The sequence below is a fragment of the Marmota marmota genome, unplaced genomic scaffold (assembly GCF_001458135.2).
Source record: "Marmota marmota marmota unplaced genomic scaffold, marMar, whole genome shotgun sequence".
NCBI lineage: Eukaryota > Metazoa > Chordata > Mammalia > Rodentia > Sciuridae > Marmota > Marmota marmota.
Genome location: NW_026000153.1, coordinates 588653 through 608988, shown reverse-complemented (window position 1 = coordinate 608988; position 20336 = coordinate 588653). Strand labels below are relative to the sequence as shown.

The window sequence follows — 20336 nt, the reverse complement described above, 5'->3', positions numbered from 1 at the left end:
TCCTCCAGAGCATTTTACTCCACATGTGTGCTGGCCTAGGAGACAGCCCCCCAGGGCTGTAGCTGGCCAGGCAAGTGCTTGAAAGAAGAGGGGAAAGAGGAATCACAATTAAGATTTCAAAAGAGTAGTTGTAGTGATGGACCACAGAGTCTAAAATAAACAAATAAGTGAAAGGTGAGACGGTGGCTGAAACATTTGGGCATAGTTCCCTCTTCTCTCATTCAGTTTTCTTTTCCCTGTTACAGCTTTTACCCATTTTGTTCTCAAGTTTGGCTTGTTAGAACCTGTTTTCAGTTAGAAAACTGTGTTGTCTTTTAGAGTTACCTCTATCCACTGTTGTGTTTTCTGCCAATAATTTTTCCCCCTTTGAGGAGATTCATCTCTGTGGCAATGACAGATTTGTATGTTCAATACCATTAAACATTACAAAAACTGGCCTGGTGATGTTTTCCAAGCAAAGTCCTGCCTATGTAACTCTCTCTGGTTTTGATGAAAAAAGTGCTCACTATCCAAAGCAATATCCATGTGGTGCTGGTCCAGGGGACTGAAAGGGACTAATGGAAACATTGCTGATCAATCTCTATAGATCTTATTGATTATATATATATATATATATATATATATTTTTTTTTTTTCAATTACAATAAACCCATTGCCACCTGCTCTCCTTTGAGGACCTACACTATAGGGAGGATGGGAACAATTTAACAAAATATACTAAAACTTAAAATATTCATACTTTTCAACTCAGCATTTTCACTTATAAAACATTCTCACAATAGTAAAAAGATATATGTTCTAGGATGTCCTATTGAAGCATTGTTGGCCCATAACTAGGAATATGGCTAAATTAATTAATGGACATACAATGGAATACTGTGAGGTAAATCTCTCCATGCTGACCGGGAAAATTCTTCAAGATATTGTCAAGATGCAAAATAATATGTTGATAATTATTGCATATAAACACTGGAAAATGTACACCAAAAGGTTAGAGACAATGTGAATTGAGAAGGTAGACTGTAATTTTCATTTAATGCATTTCTATGATTTGAATTCTCTATATAAAGTATTATTTTGATCAATGATGAAATTATGGAGCATCTCTCTAAGCACTTTACATTCATTTTTTTTTTCATTTAATCTTCATATAATCACTGGGCGGTAGATATTAACTTGCCCAATTTCACCCAGCTAATAAAAATTTCTTAAGAAAATTAAGAGTTTTCAAACTCTTCACCAGCTTATCTTACCTCTATTTAGCTCAATTCCTGGCTGGGGATGTAGCTCAGTGGTAGAGTGCTTGCTTAGCATGTATGAGGTTCTGACTTCCATTCCCAGCACCTTCTGGCTATTTCTCCTTTCCAATATGGTTTTACTTCTCTATCAAAGCTACTAAAATTCATTTCCTCTGTGAAGTTACTACAAGCTGATGGCCCCTCATGACTCCATTAACAACACATCTTGGCACTTTGAAGTACTCCTTTAGATCCCTTTATACATGTTGCTTGAATCTGTACATTTTTTTTTTTTGGTTCATCTTCATCTTTGGTGATGAGCTCCTGGAGGAACTTGACCCTTTTGAGACTTCTCATAGGTGCTTAGCAGGACTGAATCCTTAGCATAGTACTTAAGATTTGATGGGTCCTTAATAATGATGAGTAATAATCCAATAAATCAAACATATGCCTGTAATCCCAGCAACTCAGGAGAGGAAGTAGGAGGAGCTCAAGTTTGAAGGCAGCCCCAGAAACTCAGTGAAGCCCTAAGCAACCTAATGAGACTGTGTCAAAATTAAAAAAAAAGTGTTGGGGGTATGACTCAGTGGTAAAGCACCCCTGGGTTAAATTGCCAGTACCAATAATAAAGCAAACCATCTGTCTCTTACATAAGACATATGTTGATCTACTGAATTATGTAAAATGTCTCAGTTGAGCAGATTCTGAAATATTAGATAAATCAAGTAAGGATTTTTATTTTTTTTTTTTTTTTTTTTTTTTTTTTTTTTTTTGGTGGAGGGGAGATGTGAGTCATAGGAGAAACAAATGGTTTCAAATAGGTTTCCAAATGGAAAAAGCTCAAATGTGACAAAGGCATCACCAGCAAAATTACCCTACTCTTCTGCTTCAACGTTGTGGGAAGTGAATGCCATTTAAGTGATCAATGACCAAGGAAACAAGGCTAGATTTCCAGTTGCTTGAGGACATGTGGCTGATAACAGCCTCAAGGTCACACTTATCTTCCTTGTCTGGTGTACTGAAACAAATACAAACCCTTACACAGTTCATCAGATATAATTTTCATTTTGTTCACAAATACTCGAATGTGTACTCTAAAATTTCACTGGCTATACTCAAATGTTCTCCAGAGCAGTTTTGCTTCTGGGCTTCAGTATTTGAACAAGGTTTATCAGGGTGGCATGTTTAATCCAACAGACTTCAACACAGCCAATGCACAGTGATCACTTTAGGAATCAGAAAGCTACTTAATACACAATTTAGGGTGAAAAAAGGCATTCTTTTGTGTTTTCTAAAATCTTTGAACATTTAAGGACCTATTTCAGGCATATGGAAAAGTACAGGAAATAACAATTGTAACTATGTATTTGTCATCCACTGTTAAATTTTACCATAGTTATATAAAGCTTTGATTTAAGTCACATTTTTAAAACATCACACATAAAGCTTCCTGTCTATACCACTCGGATCCCATTCATTTTCTTACTCTAACCGAGGTAAATACTATTTTGAATTTGGAGCCTATTATCCCCATGTTTCTATTCCTATGTTGTATCCATAACCAATATAACTTGCAATTTTAAATACTACATCACACATATAATTCTCATCTGCCTCATTTTGGTTGTTTATACTTGTCACGAGCTGTGCAGATGCAGCCCACCATCATACCAGTTTATCCGCTATTCTGTGAAGGGACTTCTTGTTGCTTTCATTTCATTTGCTGCTATAAACAATATTATGTACATTTTTATACATGTCCTTGTTTATGTACACAAACTTCTCATACATCCATGTGCATACAAATCACTTGATGAGTCTTTTCAAAAGTGCAGTTTCTGATTCATTGAGTTTGGGGTGAGACCTGGCTTTTTGCATATATGTATTAATTTCCCAGGTGGTGTTGATGCTGCTAGTCCTAGGACCACACTTTGAGGAGGAAGGTCTTGCATAGGAGTGGAACTGCTAAGCTGTAGAGGTTGTGTACCTTCAACATTATTAGATGCTGCCAGACTGCTCTTTTTTAAGTATTTGCAACAATCTACACTTCCATCAATAGCATAAATTTCTACAATATTACACCTTCACCAATATTTGTTATTGTCAGATTTTCATTTTTATCAGGTGGATGAACATGATGTGGCATTTCATTATTTTAATTTGCCCTTCCTGAGTATTAAAGAAGTTTTGGACCTTTTGAGTTTCTTCTGTAATAATTTAATATTTGAAGGGAAAGAAAAAGTCATTATTTTTCTCATACTTTAAAGCATTCTTAAAAAGATTCCCTCACTTTTTGAAGATTTTCAATTATCCCTTTGTTAAAGGAGATAAAAGTGGAAAGGCAAAATTGAAAGAATGGGGCTTGGAGTAAAGAAAGCAGCCACGTCAATCCAGCTGGAACATCCTAGTCTTGTTTCTGAACTCTTTTCTCTTACCCCACTGAGGGTAAGAGAAAAGGAATTGGAAGCCTAGGGAGGGATGAACAGATAAGAGGTCTAGCCTAGCACGAACAGGCCCTGGGTTTGATCCCCAGGTGCGCACGCATGCGCGCACGCACGCACACACAACTTTAAAGGGTAAGAGACAGTAAAGTGAGATAGAATGAGATTATTCAGTACAATATTTTTTTCAGTTCATAACCATGCCCCCACCACTGGCCAAATTCCCTTGTTTGTTGTGTATTTACTTATTTATAGTTTTGGATATGTTTCACTTAGGCTTAAGGAAAAAATGTCAAACTTTACAATCCCTAAAGTATTATTGAAGCTTACATTCCTCAAAAATGTGTGTGTCTGTGTGTGTGTATGTATGCTTTTATGTGAACCACTCAAGACAAGTTCAAAAGCCATTATAAGGCTGGGAGTATGGCACAGTGGAAAGTGCTTGCTTAGTACACACAGGCCCCAGGTTCAAATCCAGCACTGCAAAAACAGAAACAAAAACCTCTTATTTAAAAGCTGCTCTTTTCTGTATTTAAAATTGCCCTTTTAAATATTTAGAAGCTCCACAGGTGGTGGCTTTAATGGAATTTTTCCCAGGATAAATTTCTTAGACTGAAATTGTTCTAGTTCTTCTACTGTTAATTGATCCTTGGGTGTGAATAACACATTATCTGTGGTGATGATGACATTTGAGAATGGGAGAGAGGTGGATATGTTGCTATCTCCAAAGATGTCATTAGATGGCTTGGAAAAGGCAGTGTAAGAATGTGAGCTGGGACTACCAAAACCAGCCACAGAACTGGTGTTTCCAAAGGCTGAGGCCACTGGAGCTCCAACAGGGCCCGCTGCCAAGGAAGCTGGAAATCCTGAAAATCCAGGTGATCCAAAACTGGAAGCTGAAGGACTTTTAAATGAAAATGAAACAGCAGATGTAATTTCAGGCTTCCCAAATCCAAAAGTTGGAGTGGAAGTAGAGGTGGCTGAACTGGCAGAGGGTACAGCTCCAAATGTTAGAGGACTCCCGAACACTGAAGGGCTTCCAGAAGAGGCAGTGACAAATCCAGGGGTTGTTTTAAAACTAAAATTCTGAGCATTATCACTGTTGCTATTATTCACTGGAAAACCTACCAAAAACAGAAAAAGAAAAAAGTGAAAATGAGAGGTTAGGACCAATGCACTGAACCCTATTTTCCCGATATTTTTGCTACCGTGATTTACCTTCACCCTAGAGAAATCTCAGGGACCAGGCAGTGGCCTTTCCACTTTTGGTGTGCCACCCTGTCTTACCTGAATTGTCACTTGACAGCTATGCAGTGACAAAAATGTTCTCAAAGGTACTGCTACCATAGATATGTATTCCTGTGAAACTCTTTGAGAAACATTCCTAAAATGAACTAAAGCCTAAGCTGTAGTGTCTTTTCAAAGAACATGCCCATTCTGGCCTCTTTCACAAATGCTTGATGAGCCAAGATCTCTGAGGCTCCATCATGGTAGGTGGCAGAATTGGCAAGGGTGATTTATTTATTTAAAAAAACTTCCAGTTTTTATTTTATAAACAATTACTTAAGAAAAATATTCAACCAAACTTTTAGAAATTAGGATGTATTAATAAAATAATCAACTTAAAGTAGCCCTTTTATTTAGGGCCAAAGTGGCCAATAGTTGAAATTCAAAGAGCAGAATCGCCCAATTGATTTTGTTACCTATATTCGATGGCACAGAAATGTAAGTCATACAACTTTCATTGATAACCACCCTACCATCCAGAGTGGAGTTTAAATACTTGCTTGTCAGGTCAGTATTCAGACTTAAAAATCAGTAATATTTTGAAATATATCTACAATTAATCTGAAGAGAACACTTTAAAAACAATTCTCATAGGGAAAAAAAACTTAAAATAATTTCATGGCACATTAGACTGCTTAAAGAAACAGCAAAGATGAAAAATAATGCACAAGAATTATAGTCCCTTGTTTACAGAAACCACCCAAATAAAATATTTTCCCTAATTATCCTTGCTTCTTATAATTTATTAGCAGAGATGACTTGCAAGAAGCAGAATGCACCAACTTTTGGTTCCAGCTTAAGAATGCATAACTGTGAATACAAAGGAAAATACAATTATGATCAAATATTCTGGAATGTGAAAAAACCAAAATCTCTCTTTGAAGTTTTCCTCTATCTGGCAAGGGTGATTTAAAATGATAATTCAGGCTTTTTCATTTGAAACCTACAAAATTCTACTTTTCTGATTGAGTGAAGTCCAGCATTACTTCATCACTTACCTGGTGATCCAAATGTTCCTGCTGGCCTACTTCCAAATCCAAATGTAGGTGCTACTTGATTTACTCCATCATCAGAGAGCTTAAAAAGAGTATGCAAATATAAAGTGCTTGATGAATAATTCTCAATTACCTTTTCTATACACTTAACAGTCAAATTAAATTTCTGAAATGTATATTTAAAAGTGTGAAGTTAAATGTTTAACATGTAAAATGCCCATAAAGGGATGTTCAAAAGGGTAAGATGTAAAGTATACTATAAACTAAAAATACAAATATGCATAGAAAAAAAGTACATTAATAAATCAATAATAGGGGCTGAGAATTTAGCTAAATGGCTGAGCATTTGCCTAGGAAGTGCAAGGCTCTGGGTTCAATTTCCAGCACACTCAAAACAACAACAATAACAAAACCCCAAAAAGTTAAATGACTGTCTCTGGCTGAGAAATTATGATTTAAAAAATTGTATGCTTTTAAATTACTTTCTAGATATCAGCAATGAGCACATATGCCAATCAGAAAATAATGTTTAATAATACATTTTACTCTCTATAAGATTGGATTCTACATTTATCAAGAAATATAGATGTAGATACAAAGAACCTTTAGAGGATATTCAGTCTACTCTATTGCTTGAACTGAATCCACAATTATCTTATTAAAAGATTACCACTAAAATCCACTGAACATTTCCTATTCCCTAAAAATATTTTATGCTCTTTCAACTCCACTGACATCTTTTTTCCCTTTTCTCTTCTCTTTTTCTTTTGTAGAACTGGGGATTAAAATCACAGTTGCTCTACTACTGAGCTACATCCCCAGGTCTTTCTAAAATTTTATTTTCAGACAGGGTCTCAGTAAGTTGCCCAGGCTGGCCTTGAACATGCATTCTTCCTGTCTTAGCCCCCTGAGTTGCTAGGATTACAGGTGTGTGCCACCATGCACAGTTCTAACTGCTAAATAATAATTTCTTAATTTCCTTTTCAAGAAACTTTTCAGACTCCTTCCAAGATGTTCCTAATCAAAGTAAGCAAATATAATTTCTCTCATTTGGAAGCCTCAATAGCATTTTTAAAAATTTAACTTTATTGAGGTCTAATTTACATAAAATAAAATGTACTCATTTTATGTAAATATTTCCATGAGTTCTGACAATCTTATAACCGCTACTATAATCAAAATTCAGAACATTACTGTTACCCCTAAAAGTCCCCTTTTTCCCTTCTCAGTCAACCCCTTCCTAACTCCTGGTTCCAGACAACCACTCATCTGCTTGTCACTATAGAAGAGATGTGTCTTTTTATTTCATAAAAACAAATACTACAGTATGTACTTTTTTGGTCTCTACTACTCATGAGAAAAAGAAGTGATAAACTATTTAGCCAGTTGAGGATGGATTGTAACCAAATCAACTATGAAGGAGCCCTAGGAAGTTAGCAAAGAAAGGGAAACTCCCTACCCTGAGAGAAGTTCTGCAGTTCCTTGGACTGAAGTATCTTTTCTCCATCACTTCTCATCAACAGTGATGGTGGTTCATTCTCACAGACAGAATACTTATTAGAAGTCCCACTAAAATTCAAATGTCATTATAACTGAAAGGTCCAAGAAATTAGCTTGCAACTAAGAGTCCAGTCAGGACCATATACCTTTGGAGAAAAGTGGGTATATATGTTCTAAAGGCATTTCTGCCTACAAGGAACCTATCTATGATCAAGGTCCTTTAGTCCCAGAAGTATACATTAGTCTGAATATGCATTTATATCATTTCCAATGTAATTTCTTTTAAAACAGATAACCTTAAATACTTAAATTTATGTAATATTTCCCAATTTTCAAAACTAATACTATCAAAAACTACCAAAAATTAGTTTTTTTTAAAAAAAGCATAATTATCCCTGCTTTTCTGAGAAACAGAAAAAACAATTCTAGCACCCTGACTCTAAATATCATCTTAAGAATGTGTATCATAATTCTTGACATTTTGTTTTGCCTTCCAAATCCAAAGTGAAATATCCTCTACAAAAAAGTGATTTAAGATATTTCTCTAAAGAAATACTCACCAAAGCTACTTTAGTTGAGGAAGTTAGACTTTTCAGTTCATTTATCCTATTACTCCACTGACTTATTAACTGTTGGATGGAATTTAGCTGAGGAGAGAAGACAGAAACATAGTAACTCAAGTGTTTAAATCAATTTCTTCAATAACAACTTCACAAAAGTTTTATGGTGCCTAACTTACAAAATCTGCATTGACTTGCTCCTATTTGCCAAAGATATTCAAACTCTAGTTGCCCCTCCCTGATCTCCAACTCCTTGTGTTACTTGATTAATCACAAGTACTTGGTAACTCAGAGTTAGTTATATTTGGAGATGAGGTGAATAAATGTACTAGTTGAAATGCATGATCATAACTGTCAACAATAGAAAAACATACCATTTTCCTTGAGGTTCCCAACTCAGTCTATTCTATTGACCCAACTTAATAGATGGCTTCTTAACTTTGTTCTTCTAACATTCATCATGGTATCTACACCTAACAGATGCTCAACCAATGTATTGTCAATTGATGAAAAGGTCTGATTTCTGAGAATGAATGCTGGGTGACTTATAATAAAAATCATAATATTCTTAATTACTGTATTCAAATATACTATTATCATTTTAGATAACCAACCAATTTCAAAGAAAAAAATTTAGGACGGGGGGAAAAAAGGCTTTCTTATAAAAAACTGGTCTCCATAACTTTGCCAAAACATAAGCCACTACAGACACTGAAAACAGTAATTGACACCAATTTATTATTGAGGTAGATGAATAGGAAACAGACTTACATAACTCTGTAAGTTATTGCTGGTTAAGAAGTTATGGTATTCAAGCCTCAACTCCTCTGGTGAAATGTCTGTAAAACCTGAAGTGAGGAATCAATTTGAATATTTAAAATAAATATCAATAATTTTAATAGTAAAGCTAGAGATACTAGACAAGAAAATGTTAAAAGTCAATTATCAGAAAATTTTCATAATCATAGGGAAAAGAATTCAGTTTATGTTCTATTTAATGTTTAATAAAGTATAAAATTAGAATATAGTTACTTGACCTTTTGAGTGGAGAGAAATTTTCTAAATATGAATGGAAAGAAAACAAAGATCTGACTATATATACATTCAAACTTTAGTCTAAAAAAATTTTGTTAGTCTACAATAAATAAAACTAAAAGGCAAATGGTAAATAAGAAAACGATATTGTAACATATATGACAGGAGAAGAGCTAACATCCTTAATGTGTAAGTTGATCTTATAAATCAATAAGAAAAGTTAATATGGGCAAAGAAAGAACAAGTAACTCACAAAAAATTCAAATAGCCAGTAAATAAATAGTTAAATTTTAAACTACATGTTAAACTAGAGATAAAATAGTTTGCTTATAGAACTGGCAAAAATTAAAAATAGAAGATATTTACTGTTATTTAGGATGTGAATATTCTCCCAAAATGCTGTTAAGGGAATTAAAATGGAACAACTTTTCTGGGGGTAAAATTCTCAATAATCATCACAAGCCTTAATAATGTTCACAACCTCTGACATGTAATACAAATATCTAGGATTTAACTTCAGGAAATAGTTTTATATGTAAACAAAAATGTATGTATAAGTATGTTCATTCCAGTGTTTCTAGTAGTAGAGACAAAACAAAAACATAGAATACTTAAGCTCAGGGAGGGGCACTTGTCTAGCATCTAGCACGTGCAAGAGTCTGGGTTCAAAACACAGAAGAAAAAAAAAAAGTATAGTACAAGACTAGATAATTATGATCCTAAATCACACACATGAAATATGTTTGCATATGTATATGTTTTGAAGAAAATATACTAAAATGTTTCAGTTGTTACCTTTTGTGACATCAGATGATTTTATTTACATATTTTTGTACTTCCCAAGTTTTCTACACCAATAGCTGTAACTTTAATAATTGGGAAAACTTATTAAGAAAGGAAAAAAACGTTCAGGATGTTTTCTACAGAAATTTCCTTGCAATCCAGATATCATTAACTCTAACATCATCTACCCAGGCCAAAAAAACCTAGGAATCATTGGATTTCTCTCTTTACCCATATCTAATATTCAACAACCTGCCAGTTGAGGCTCCAAAACAGAACTTGAATTTTATCTCTACTGCTAATAACTCTACTCTTCAGCTGCAATTATCTCCTAATTTGTTTCTCTGCCTCTACTTCTGTCCCCACTCCCAACAAACCATATTTTTCATATAGTAGCCTGAGTGAGCTTTTTCAATTAGACCATACCTGTCTTCTGCTTAAAGGTCTTCATGGCTGTCCATCACCTAGCCTTGGCTACCTGGTTTTATGTTTGTTACTCTTTCCCTTGTTTATTCTCCCATGATTCGGGCCTCATTTAGTGTGCCAATCTTGTTTCCACTCCTGTCTCTGCATTGCCAGGAATGTTTTCCCCCAATCTTCCTATAATGGGTATCTTTTCTTCATTCAGGGCTCAGCCCCAATATTGCACTGGTAAGAATGGATAGCCACTCTATCTAAAGGAACACTCTCCCTGCTATTCTTTCCAGCCATGCTCAACCAGAACACAGAAATGATCTTAGTAACTATTTTCTTAGTTTTTCAATGGTGGTACAAAAAGAGTATTATTCTAGACACATAGAAAAAGTTCCTTCCTTCCCTTTTGCAGTACTGCAGATTAATCCCAGGAGTACTTTATCACTGAGCTATATCTCCAGCCCTTTTAATTTTTTTAAAATTTTATTTATTTATTTTTTTTATTAGTTACACATTACAGTACAATGACATTTCATACATTTGTCCAGACCTTTTTATTTTGAGTCAGGGTCAGTTAAGTTACCCAGGCTGCACTCAAACTTAATGATCCTCCTGCCTCAGTTTCCCAAGTTCCTGTGATAACAAGAATGTGACACTGCACTTAGCTAATTCATTATTTATAATGGATGCCTAAGGACAGCAGAACTCCAATTTTTTGGTCTCAGGACCCATTTATATTCTTAAAAATCATTAAGGATACCAGAAAGCTCTTGTTTGTTTTTATTTATTTATATATATATATATATATATATATATATATATATATATATATGTATTTTAANGACAAGTGCCCCTCCCTGAGCTTAAGTATTCTATGTTTTTGTTTTGTCTCTACTACTAGAAACACTGGAATGAACATACTTATACATACATTTATTTTCCATCAAAGAAAATTAGTGAAACGAATAGCACTGTTTTGTTTGCAAATCTCTTTAATGTTTGGCTTCAGAGATTCTTAAATATGCTTCTACTTCATTCTGTTGCTGGTGATTATGGTCTTAATATGGTTGAAGTATATGAAAAAAATATTCACATGGATTTGTTACTGGAAAAGAAAGACTTGAATGGCTTTTTCAGATAATTGTGGACATTTTTCTTTGACTTGACACCAAAACTTGGCAAATGGCTGGTTTTTTTTTTTTGTTCTTTAATTTTTTTTTTGTAGTTGTAGATGGACAGCACACCTTTATTTACTTTTTTATGTGATGCTAAGACTCGAACCCAGTGCCTCACATATGATAGGCAAGTGCTCTGCCACTGAGCTACAGCCCCAGCCCCAAGTGGTTGTTTCTTAAAAGATAGCTGTAATGGGGACTCTGTCCTAATGAGCTTTTTGGACTATCATATTAAAAATCCACTGGTTTATCTTGTTTTTAGAAAAGATTTTTAGTCATACATAATTTTTTTTAACATTACACATTAGTTATTTGGAAAGTACTGGTATAATGAGTTATGTTCAAATATTGGTACATATCATTATATAATATTTTTAAAAAATTACATTTGTTAATGCTGCCATCCATTTTACCAGAAGTATTCTGAGTACTAAACAAGCCATTACTGAGGTGACAGAAGAGTTTTCTATAATTCTAATTTTTGCATAAAAAGTTGAATTTTATCACTGTCAGTTGTTTTCTTTGAAGTTACAGGCTTACTGCATTTACTCACTTTAATCAGTTTTTTAGGATATATTTGCCAAATACATATGTCTGAATTACCACAGCTGTCATTCTTTCCAGTAAAAACTGTCTGAAAAAAGTGACTATCTCATCTCACAACTTGATCACACAAATGTCCTCCCCTCAAGATAAATATCACATTTGAGAGCGGGGCAGAAGCATTTTATGTGTTTCCCATTTTGTCATGCAGAATATTTGAAGTGTATACTCAAGTATTAAGAATTAATAAAATCAGTAATTTTTATCTCTTTATTAAGGACATTCTTAAATTAAAATGGCATTTAAAAATTTTCTTTATTGTGATTACTATAGTCAACTAGTAGTTCGTCATCTCTGCCTTGATTCATGCTAAAATATAAGTGTATTGGTTTTACTCATCAGTTTGCACCAACAGTACAAATGTCAACACAGTGAAAATGCCAATTAATCTCTTAGTATTATTATGAAATATTTTGCACTTACACAGCCTATAAAGGGGTCTACAGGATAGGTTGCCTGATTTAACAAATACTTTTTTAGTATGAGTATGTCCCATATATTATATTGTTATATTGTATATGTGTACACATATAAATATATGATATGTATAAACGATATATAACAAACACATATTATACATGTATAAAAATATTATTGTTTATCTGAAACTTAAATTCAACTGTATGTCTTATATTTTATTCAAGGATCCATGTGCCTCATTTTGAGAACCACTGCTTTTAGGGCATTAGGCACTAGGTTTAATTCTGAATTGATTAAGACTTAATGTACAAGTATTAATATTTAGTCTGATTAAAGGCTTGATTTTATTATTTTCTTTACAGACTATATTCACTATCTGAAATTATGCTACTTATTTGCATTCCTTCTTGTATTCTTTCCTGTTATATGAATATGAGGTGTCCCCAAAAGCTCCTGTTAATGCAGGAATATTCATAGATAAAATAGTCCATCCATCCTATTTTGAATGAACTAATGATTGGGTAATAATTGTAGGCAGGTGGAGCATAGCTAGAGATGGGTCACTGAGGGCGTGCCCTGGAAGGGCTCTTCATCTTCTGGCTCCATCATCCCCTGCTTTTTGGCTGCCAGGAGGAGAGCAGCTTCCCTCCAACACAACCCTCCCCATGATATGCTGCTTCATCTTGGGCCCAGAGCAATCGAGTTGGCCATCTATAGACTGAAATCTTTGAAACCATGAGCCCCAAATAAATGTTTCTTCCTCCAAGTGTTACTGTCACATATTATGGTCACAGTGATGCAAAAGCTGACTAAAACACTTTCTCAAGAATATAAGTTTCATGATGGGTGTGGTAGCACATGCCTATAATTCCAGTGGCTCAGGAGGCTGAGGGAGGAGGATTGCAGGTTTATAGTCAGCCTCAGTAACTTAGTGAGGCTGCAAGCAACCTAGTGAGACCTGTCTCAAAATTAAAAAATAAAAAGGGCTGGGGATGTGGCTCAATGGCTAAGTGCCCTTGGGTTCAATCCCTGATTTTTTTTATATATATATAAAATTTCATAACTCATTTGCTTTACTTATCACTATATATCAGCTACCCTAGAATAGGGCCTGGCATAAAAGAAATTCAATATTTGCTAAATGAATAATAAGAGAATAAATAAGTAGTGCTGTGATACCAATTCTCACAGAGAAAGAGGAGGCAGACTGAAAGAATGAAGGAAGATCCCATAATTCTGGGGCACTGATTCTAAGGTCTCCTATCTGCTAAGTATCTGCTTCCTCAACAGGCAAAGGCCCAGGACCTTTGGGAAAACCTGGTGGTCTAGGTTTTAAGCCAGAAAGCGCTTAGGGATTGTGGACAAAAGAAAATGGAAAATGGGTAATTTAAAAGAAATGCTAGCCCTGTAGTAGTCTGGGTAAGGCTCCTAATCTTCAAATACTATCTCCAGAATAAGATCTCAAAATGCTTTATGAAAAATAAGTATTCTTAGAAAAATGAGAATAAAGAACAAAGCCAGGCAGCAAAGGCCTTAATGGCAGGTAGAATGTGTGACTTGTGACTATTATTCACTGCAGGCAGCAAGGAGGTTCTGGGGTTTTGCATATGGGAATCAAGAAAGCAAAGCCTTTTTGTAGGTTTATGGTATTGGAATTGTTGTGGGTCCTAATATGATATGTTTCTCATAGGAATTATGTATCTTAAAGGAACTACATTCTCCACTTGCAATCTCTATAAATTATTAATTTAGAATACTTGGATACTTTAGACAAAGTCCAACTCTCCTATAAGCAGCTGTTTGTCATGAATTCATTTAGCATGATCTTTGTTTTAGAAAGTAAGTTTTATTTATTTATTATTTGCAGTAATGGGTATAGAACCCAGGAGTACTTCTCCCTGAGCTACATATCCCGAGCCAGCCCTTTTTTTTAAAATTTTGAGATAGGGTCTTACTAAGTTGCCTCGACTGGCCTTAAATTTGCCATCCTCCTGCCTCAGTCTCTTGAGTTTCTGGGAGTACAGGAATGTACCATAATGCTCAACTAGAAAATAAGTTTTAGAGTGTATTTTAAAAACACAATTTTGAGCTGGGTGCGGTGGTGCACGCCTGTAATCCCAGCAGCTCAGGAGGCCGGGGCAGGAGGATTACTATGAGTTCAAAGCCAGCCTCAGCAATGGTGAGGCGCTAAGCAACTGAGTGATTGAATACTCAAGTTCAATCCCCAGTACCAAAACAAATAAACAAACAAAAACAACACACACACACAGAGTTTCCGGGCTAAAGGGTGTAAATGAGTGGTAGAGCGCTTGCCTAGCAAGTATGAGGCCCTGGGATCATTCCCCAACACTGCAAAAAACCAACCAAACAAAAACCCAAAACAACAATGAAACAAATAAAACATAAAAACACATAAATACAATGTCTCAGTTACCTGAAATATTAGGTTTCTTTTTCACTGGTGAATAAACTGAAAACATCCACTGTCCTGATGATTTCCAAACTTCCATATCTTTCACAATTCCTTCCCTGGGGAAAAAAAAAAGTAAAGGATTTTTTCAACTATTTGTTAAAATTTATTACTTGTGATTTTCAACAATTGAAATTTTAAATTCTTGTAAAATACATAATTTAGATTTTTCCAGTTATTTCCTGAAGAATTTTCTTTAAAGCACAAGCTGATAGAAATACAAATTATATTTTGTGATTATAAATAATACAGAGAAATTAATAATTTTGTTTTCCAATTAGTAAATAATTAGCCAATATACTTAATTATATATTATAAATGCCACACATTTTTTTTTAAAGAACAAAAATATACTAAAATACACAATACTAACTTTAATCTCTGTTTATTATCATAAACATCATTGATCACTTAGCTGGGAACATTAGAAATTACCACTTAACTGATTCAAAGTTTCTCCCCACCCAGAATGCAACAATTAATAAAATGATAGATATCATGGAGAATACTGTTATAAATTTAGGATTACAACAAATATAAGAGAGTTTTGTTGTTTTTTTTTTACTTAAAAAACAAAAAAAACCCCTGATATTTACTTAGCAATGTACGAGGCCTTCTATTTAATCCCTAGCACTGCAAAACAACTGTATAATTTATATGGCTCAAAATATTTACTACTGATTCTAATTTAGTTATGGGAAATGAAAGATTAACCATTATACAGAAATTTTGTCTTAGGAGCCAGGAGCTAAGGAAATGTTATAGACAGCCAAGCACTATTTGGGCAACAGTCATAATTTTACTATATATGTTCTTAAGAAATGTCCTGAATATACTACACAAAATGAATGAAGTCAGTCTGAACAGGGTTAACTGAAGTAAAAGTTTTAGAAACAAGAATAAGTAATGCTATCAGTGACTTTCAAAATTACAAGTTGTTCTGAAATACTTTGTAAAACACTCATAATTTACAATGACCTTATGCAGGACTAATCTTAGGTATGCTATGGAAATATATTTTTCAGTAAAATAAAGCACAGAATGTTATAAAACAAATTAGTGGTTAGCTCTGAATGATAGAATCATGAAAGATTTTTGTTTTGTTTTTGATTACTTTAATTTAGTAACAGATTACTTTCTTTAAAAAACAAAACAAAACAAAAACAAAAACAAAAAAAAACCCTACAGGTGCTTTGGAAAAAAAATAAGCAAATGGGAAGTGATTTCCCTTAAGGCTTTCACTTACAGAAGTTTCTTTTCATCTGTCTGCTCATCAGAGTTAGGTGAAGCAAATGGGTTCTCAGAAAATCCAAAGCCCCTGTTCCTGCTAGTTGAAGCTTCAGAATCAAAAGAACCAAAAGATGGCTTTTCTAGATCTCTGCTGCCCCCCCATGGTGTGGATTTGGAGAAACTGGATGGCTGGATGACACTGGAATATCTCTGACTGGTGGCATTCCATCCACGCCTATTATTACCTAAAACAAATATAAAAATAAAAGAATAATTTTATTATCAACTTCTCTATTAAATCCTGAAAATCTTCATTATATTTTGTTTTATTATGTCTAGGAATTACACAAAGGTTTAACAAAGTACTACATTTCCACTTGTTTCAAATGATAATCTCTTCATTTCCAATTTGCATAGTTAGGTATAGTAACAAATCACATATGGTCTAATTGCTATTTGACATCTTAAATCATAAGGTCCTTCAGGATAAAAAGCTGTGTTTTTATCATTCTTTGCTCCCCCACTAGGCCTTATACAGAAGAAAAGGCTAAAAAATTGACAATTAAACAGAGCAATGAATAAACTGGACAAAGAATAAAAGATTAAATTCTATGCTCTATCCTTGAATAGATGATTATTCAACTCAGCCTTCCCTCTGGGAAAATAACACCTTCATATCTATCTTTTATAGACATATTTTATGGGTAACTGACATATGAATAAAGTGCATTGAGTTCATAAGTATCAAAATAAACTAACAAGACTCTCTCCTATCTCTATTTTGTCTTTAATCTTATCACTGGGGCTAAGATCAAGGTAATTCATCTTATTTGATAGAATTCTAAAACGTGCCATTAAAAATATTAAGAACCAGAATAACAGGAGGTATATTTCGTTATAAAAGTTCATCCCCAACTTTAAATTAGCTGATAAATCCATAGAGAAAAGGGAGAAGACTGCTGAACAAGATCCCTGAAATAGGAGTTAATGGTATCCAAATCCTTTACGGGAATCACACAACTGTAGAAATTCACTTCCTCTTTTGGTATGTTGCATTTGATCTTCACAATTTTGGGCTTTACAATTCCATAAGTATTGATTAGTTTCTGGGAGCTAAATACACTATTTATCTGTTGAATTTTATTCACATTTTTTCACCTACAAGGTCTATTCATTCAACATTTACTTTCTAATAACAACACTTAAAGCAAGCCTCCAGAAACTGCTGAATATCACATTGTTCTTGGAAAATACATTCATGTTTATCAGATTTTGAGACCTGATTTTTGGTTTGGATATTTCACTGGATCCACTACGGATGACACAAAAGGACTGTCTTCTACAAGAGGGCTCAGATGTGAAACCGACAAAAGAATCAGATAAATAACCCTAAAGGAGAGGAGTGAAAAGGAATAGGAACTCCTGATATTTTAAAACACAAAATTCCAATCTTAAGAAAACAAAACCTCCTTCTCTCCTTATAGACAAATGCTTTGACAAGATCCTAGCCCAGGGAGCAGGTCAATGTGAATTTTAAAGGACAATTAGTCACCTGGAATGGAAAGAAGTGCTTCTCTTCCCTATAACCCAGAGGGTTCTGAACCAGGCATCCCACCCTCCCTACCTCACCCCAAATTTTAAGAGCATGTGCATTTTTCTGTGGTATGGGTCTACAGCTTTATCCGATTTCAAGAGTTAGCAACCTCCGCAAATGAAGTCCTGATTCTGATTCAAGTTGCTTGCCTAGCCCTCAAGGGAGGGAAAATAGCTCATCAAAATTGGATTCACGGTGTCAAGGGAAAAAGACAAGTATACAAAACAGTAGTAAGGAAGAATCTGGCTCAACTCACTTGAATTCTCCCAACCACTGACATTCACCGACAAGGTAGTTTTTATACATACTTCTGATGTAAAAATTCGTTGTCTGGCACTAGCACCCAGGGGCAAACCCCGGTCCTCATCTGCTCAACAAAAACCGACTTGCCCAAGTCGCGGATGAAAACAACAAACAGAACTGTTCAAAGCCAGGTGGGCGGGGTCGGGGCTGCCGCTACGCGGGCACGTCTGGTCACCTGACCGGCGCGGCGCCACGCCCAGCACCGGGACCCACGCGGGACGACGGGTCCCAGCCGCCCGGGCCCCCACGCCAGGCCTTTCCCGGCTCAGCTGGCGGCGGAGGATTGAGGGGAGCGTCACCTGCGGGCTGCTGCTGTGGTGGTTGCCGTCCCCCGCCCGCACCCCGGGCGCCGGGATGTTCGTTCCAGCACCGGTCTCCAAAGCGGCACCGGCCTTGAAGGAAGAACTGACAAATGGTCATTGCTACAGCGTCTCCGACGGAGCGGTCCTCAGTCAACACCAGTCAGCGAGCAGAGAGTGCCAAGCAACGGAAAGCCACTGGTCCCCTACTGTGACGTCAGTGTCTCGCGCCCGGAAAAGGCGCGCCTTTTTTCTCTTATCCCGCCCCCAGTGCGATGAGAGGCGCGGGTTTTAGCCAATAGGACTTGAAAAGAGCGGTACTGACGCACCGGCGGCGGACCTAGAAAGCGGGACGCTTGAAAGTTATTCCGACACTGGGCGCCGAGTTTGCTGTGTAGACCTTCTGTCCTCAGGGAAGCTTGACGTCCGAAATGAGAGGAAAGAGATGACAACGAAGGACTTCAACAGGGCGCTGAAGGGAGACCATTAGCTGTGGTTTGAGAAACGGAGTCTTTCTTTTCATTTGTAGCCACTCAGAAAGTAAAAACTCGGGGAGAAAGTGGACCTTAAAGCCAGTTATGACGTTAACAGGAAATACTGTTTGTTTTTAGGACAACCGAACTGAGAAGTGTCATAATGTTCTTTGAGTGGGTGCTGCCTTTCCACACACTGAGAAATCTTGCCCGTTAAAATCCACATACTATTTGAAATTATATCAGTAATAATGAAAGAAACATCCCATTTTTTTGCCTTCAGGACTAAATCGCTTTGACACAGAAGCAGCCTCACAGGTACACAGCTTCCAATAAGGGTTTCTGAAAACAAATTCCTTATAGTTTTTGCAATTTCCAAGGAAACATCCCACACCTATTTTCCAGCCCACACTTGATGTTAATGCCTTTGCACATAGTTCTGCTTTGTTTCCAGCCTATCGAAGAAGTTTTATTTAAGCTTCATTTGAACTCAACTCTACCCCAACTCCTATAAATGTCTTGTCTTTGTTTGGTGGGACACCCCATAGTTCCTCTGGTTGCAGTCTCCTTGGTTGCAATGATTTAATGTATATGATTTTGATTAACTGCATGTTTGTCCCTGGTGGTTTTAGGATAGTTGATATAGGGGTAAGCCCTCCCTCTTGCTTGTGTACTTTGGATTTTGAGGACAGTGGGATCTGTAGGAACACTGGGACAAACACAGTACAACTTCCCTGCCCCCATCCATTCAAGACTATGTTCCAGGCCTAATGCCCATCACCCAAATACTTATTGTATATTTCATACAAACATGGGCATTCTTCTACATAACTGTTAACCCAGTCATAAAATTAGGACATTAATATTCATGCATTACTACTATCTATCTAATTCTTAGGCTTCATGTTTTGTCATATGTCCAATTAGGTCCTTATAAAAAACCCCAGAACCCCAGTTCAAAATCATTGTTGCTTGCCTGAGTCAAGTGTTTTTAGTCTCTCAATCTAGAATATTCCTGAATCATAACTTGATTTTCATGTTCTTAACACTTATAGATTATAGATTAGTTGTCTTGTAGAAGTTCATCAATGGACTTCTTTTTTGATGTTTGCTCATGATTACATTCAGATTATACAATTTTGGTAGGATCATCACAAAAGTGACACTGTGGAGCTGGGAGCTATGACACACACCTGTAATCCCAGAGACTGGGGAGGCTGAGGCAGAAGGATCACAAGTTCAAGGTTATCCTCCGAATCTTGGCAAGACCTTGTATGAAAATAAATAATAAAAAACTGAGGGTGTGCTCAGTGGTTCCTGGGTTCAATCCCCAATACTTTCCCTCCCCCCAGCCCCACCCTTACCAAATGATGCTGTGGTCTTCACATTGCACTTACCAAGTTGTGCACAATTTGTCCCCTTATATATGGTGTTTACTATTACTACTTAATTAAGGTGATGTCTGCCAGAAAGCTCCACCATATACTCTTTTCCTCTTTGGCATTAAAATTTTGTG

At 35.8% G+C, this 20336-nt stretch overlaps 1 protein-coding gene across 4 annotated transcripts; it reads right to left on the bottom strand.

The window, feature by feature from the left end:
* Window positions 1–2287: 2287 nt before the first annotated feature.
* Nup42 (nucleoporin 42) lies at window positions 2288–18568 on the bottom strand. Of its 4 annotated transcripts, none has more exons than XM_015490119.2 (7): window positions 18348–18568; window positions 16168–16396; window positions 14886–14980; window positions 8793–8869; window positions 8022–8108; window positions 5965–6043; window positions 2288–4803 (listed from the first exon to the last, which is right to left on the bottom strand). In XM_015490119.2, the coding sequence occupies exons 1-7, from the start codon at window positions 18466–18468 to the stop codon at window positions 4226–4228; spliced, it is 1266 nt and encodes a 421-aa protein (XP_015345605.1). In that variant the 5' UTR covers window positions 18469–18568; the 3' UTR covers window positions 2288–4225. The 4 variants fall into 4 exon arrangements, with proteins under 4 accessions (XP_015345605.1, XP_048642291.1, XP_048642290.1 ...); XM_048786334.1 differs by lacking the exon at window positions 18348–18568 and adding an exon at window positions 18054–18315; XM_048786333.1 differs by lacking the exon at window positions 8022–8108.
* Window positions 18569–20336: the final 1768 nt, after the last annotated feature.

Coding starts and splice junctions, on each gene's coding strand:
- Nup42 (XM_015490119.2), bottom strand. CDS start 18,468: ATGACCATTTGTCAGTTCTTCCTTCAAGGCCGGTGCCGCTTTGGAGAC. Junction 14,981..16,167: donor ACAGATGAAAAGAAACTTCT/GTAAGTGAAAGC, acceptor TTTTTTCCCCAG/GGAAGGAATTGTGAAAGATA. Junction 8,109..8,792: donor GCAATAACTTACAGAGTTAT/GTAAGTCTGTTT, acceptor TTCTCTCCTCAG/CTAAATTCCATCCAACAGTT.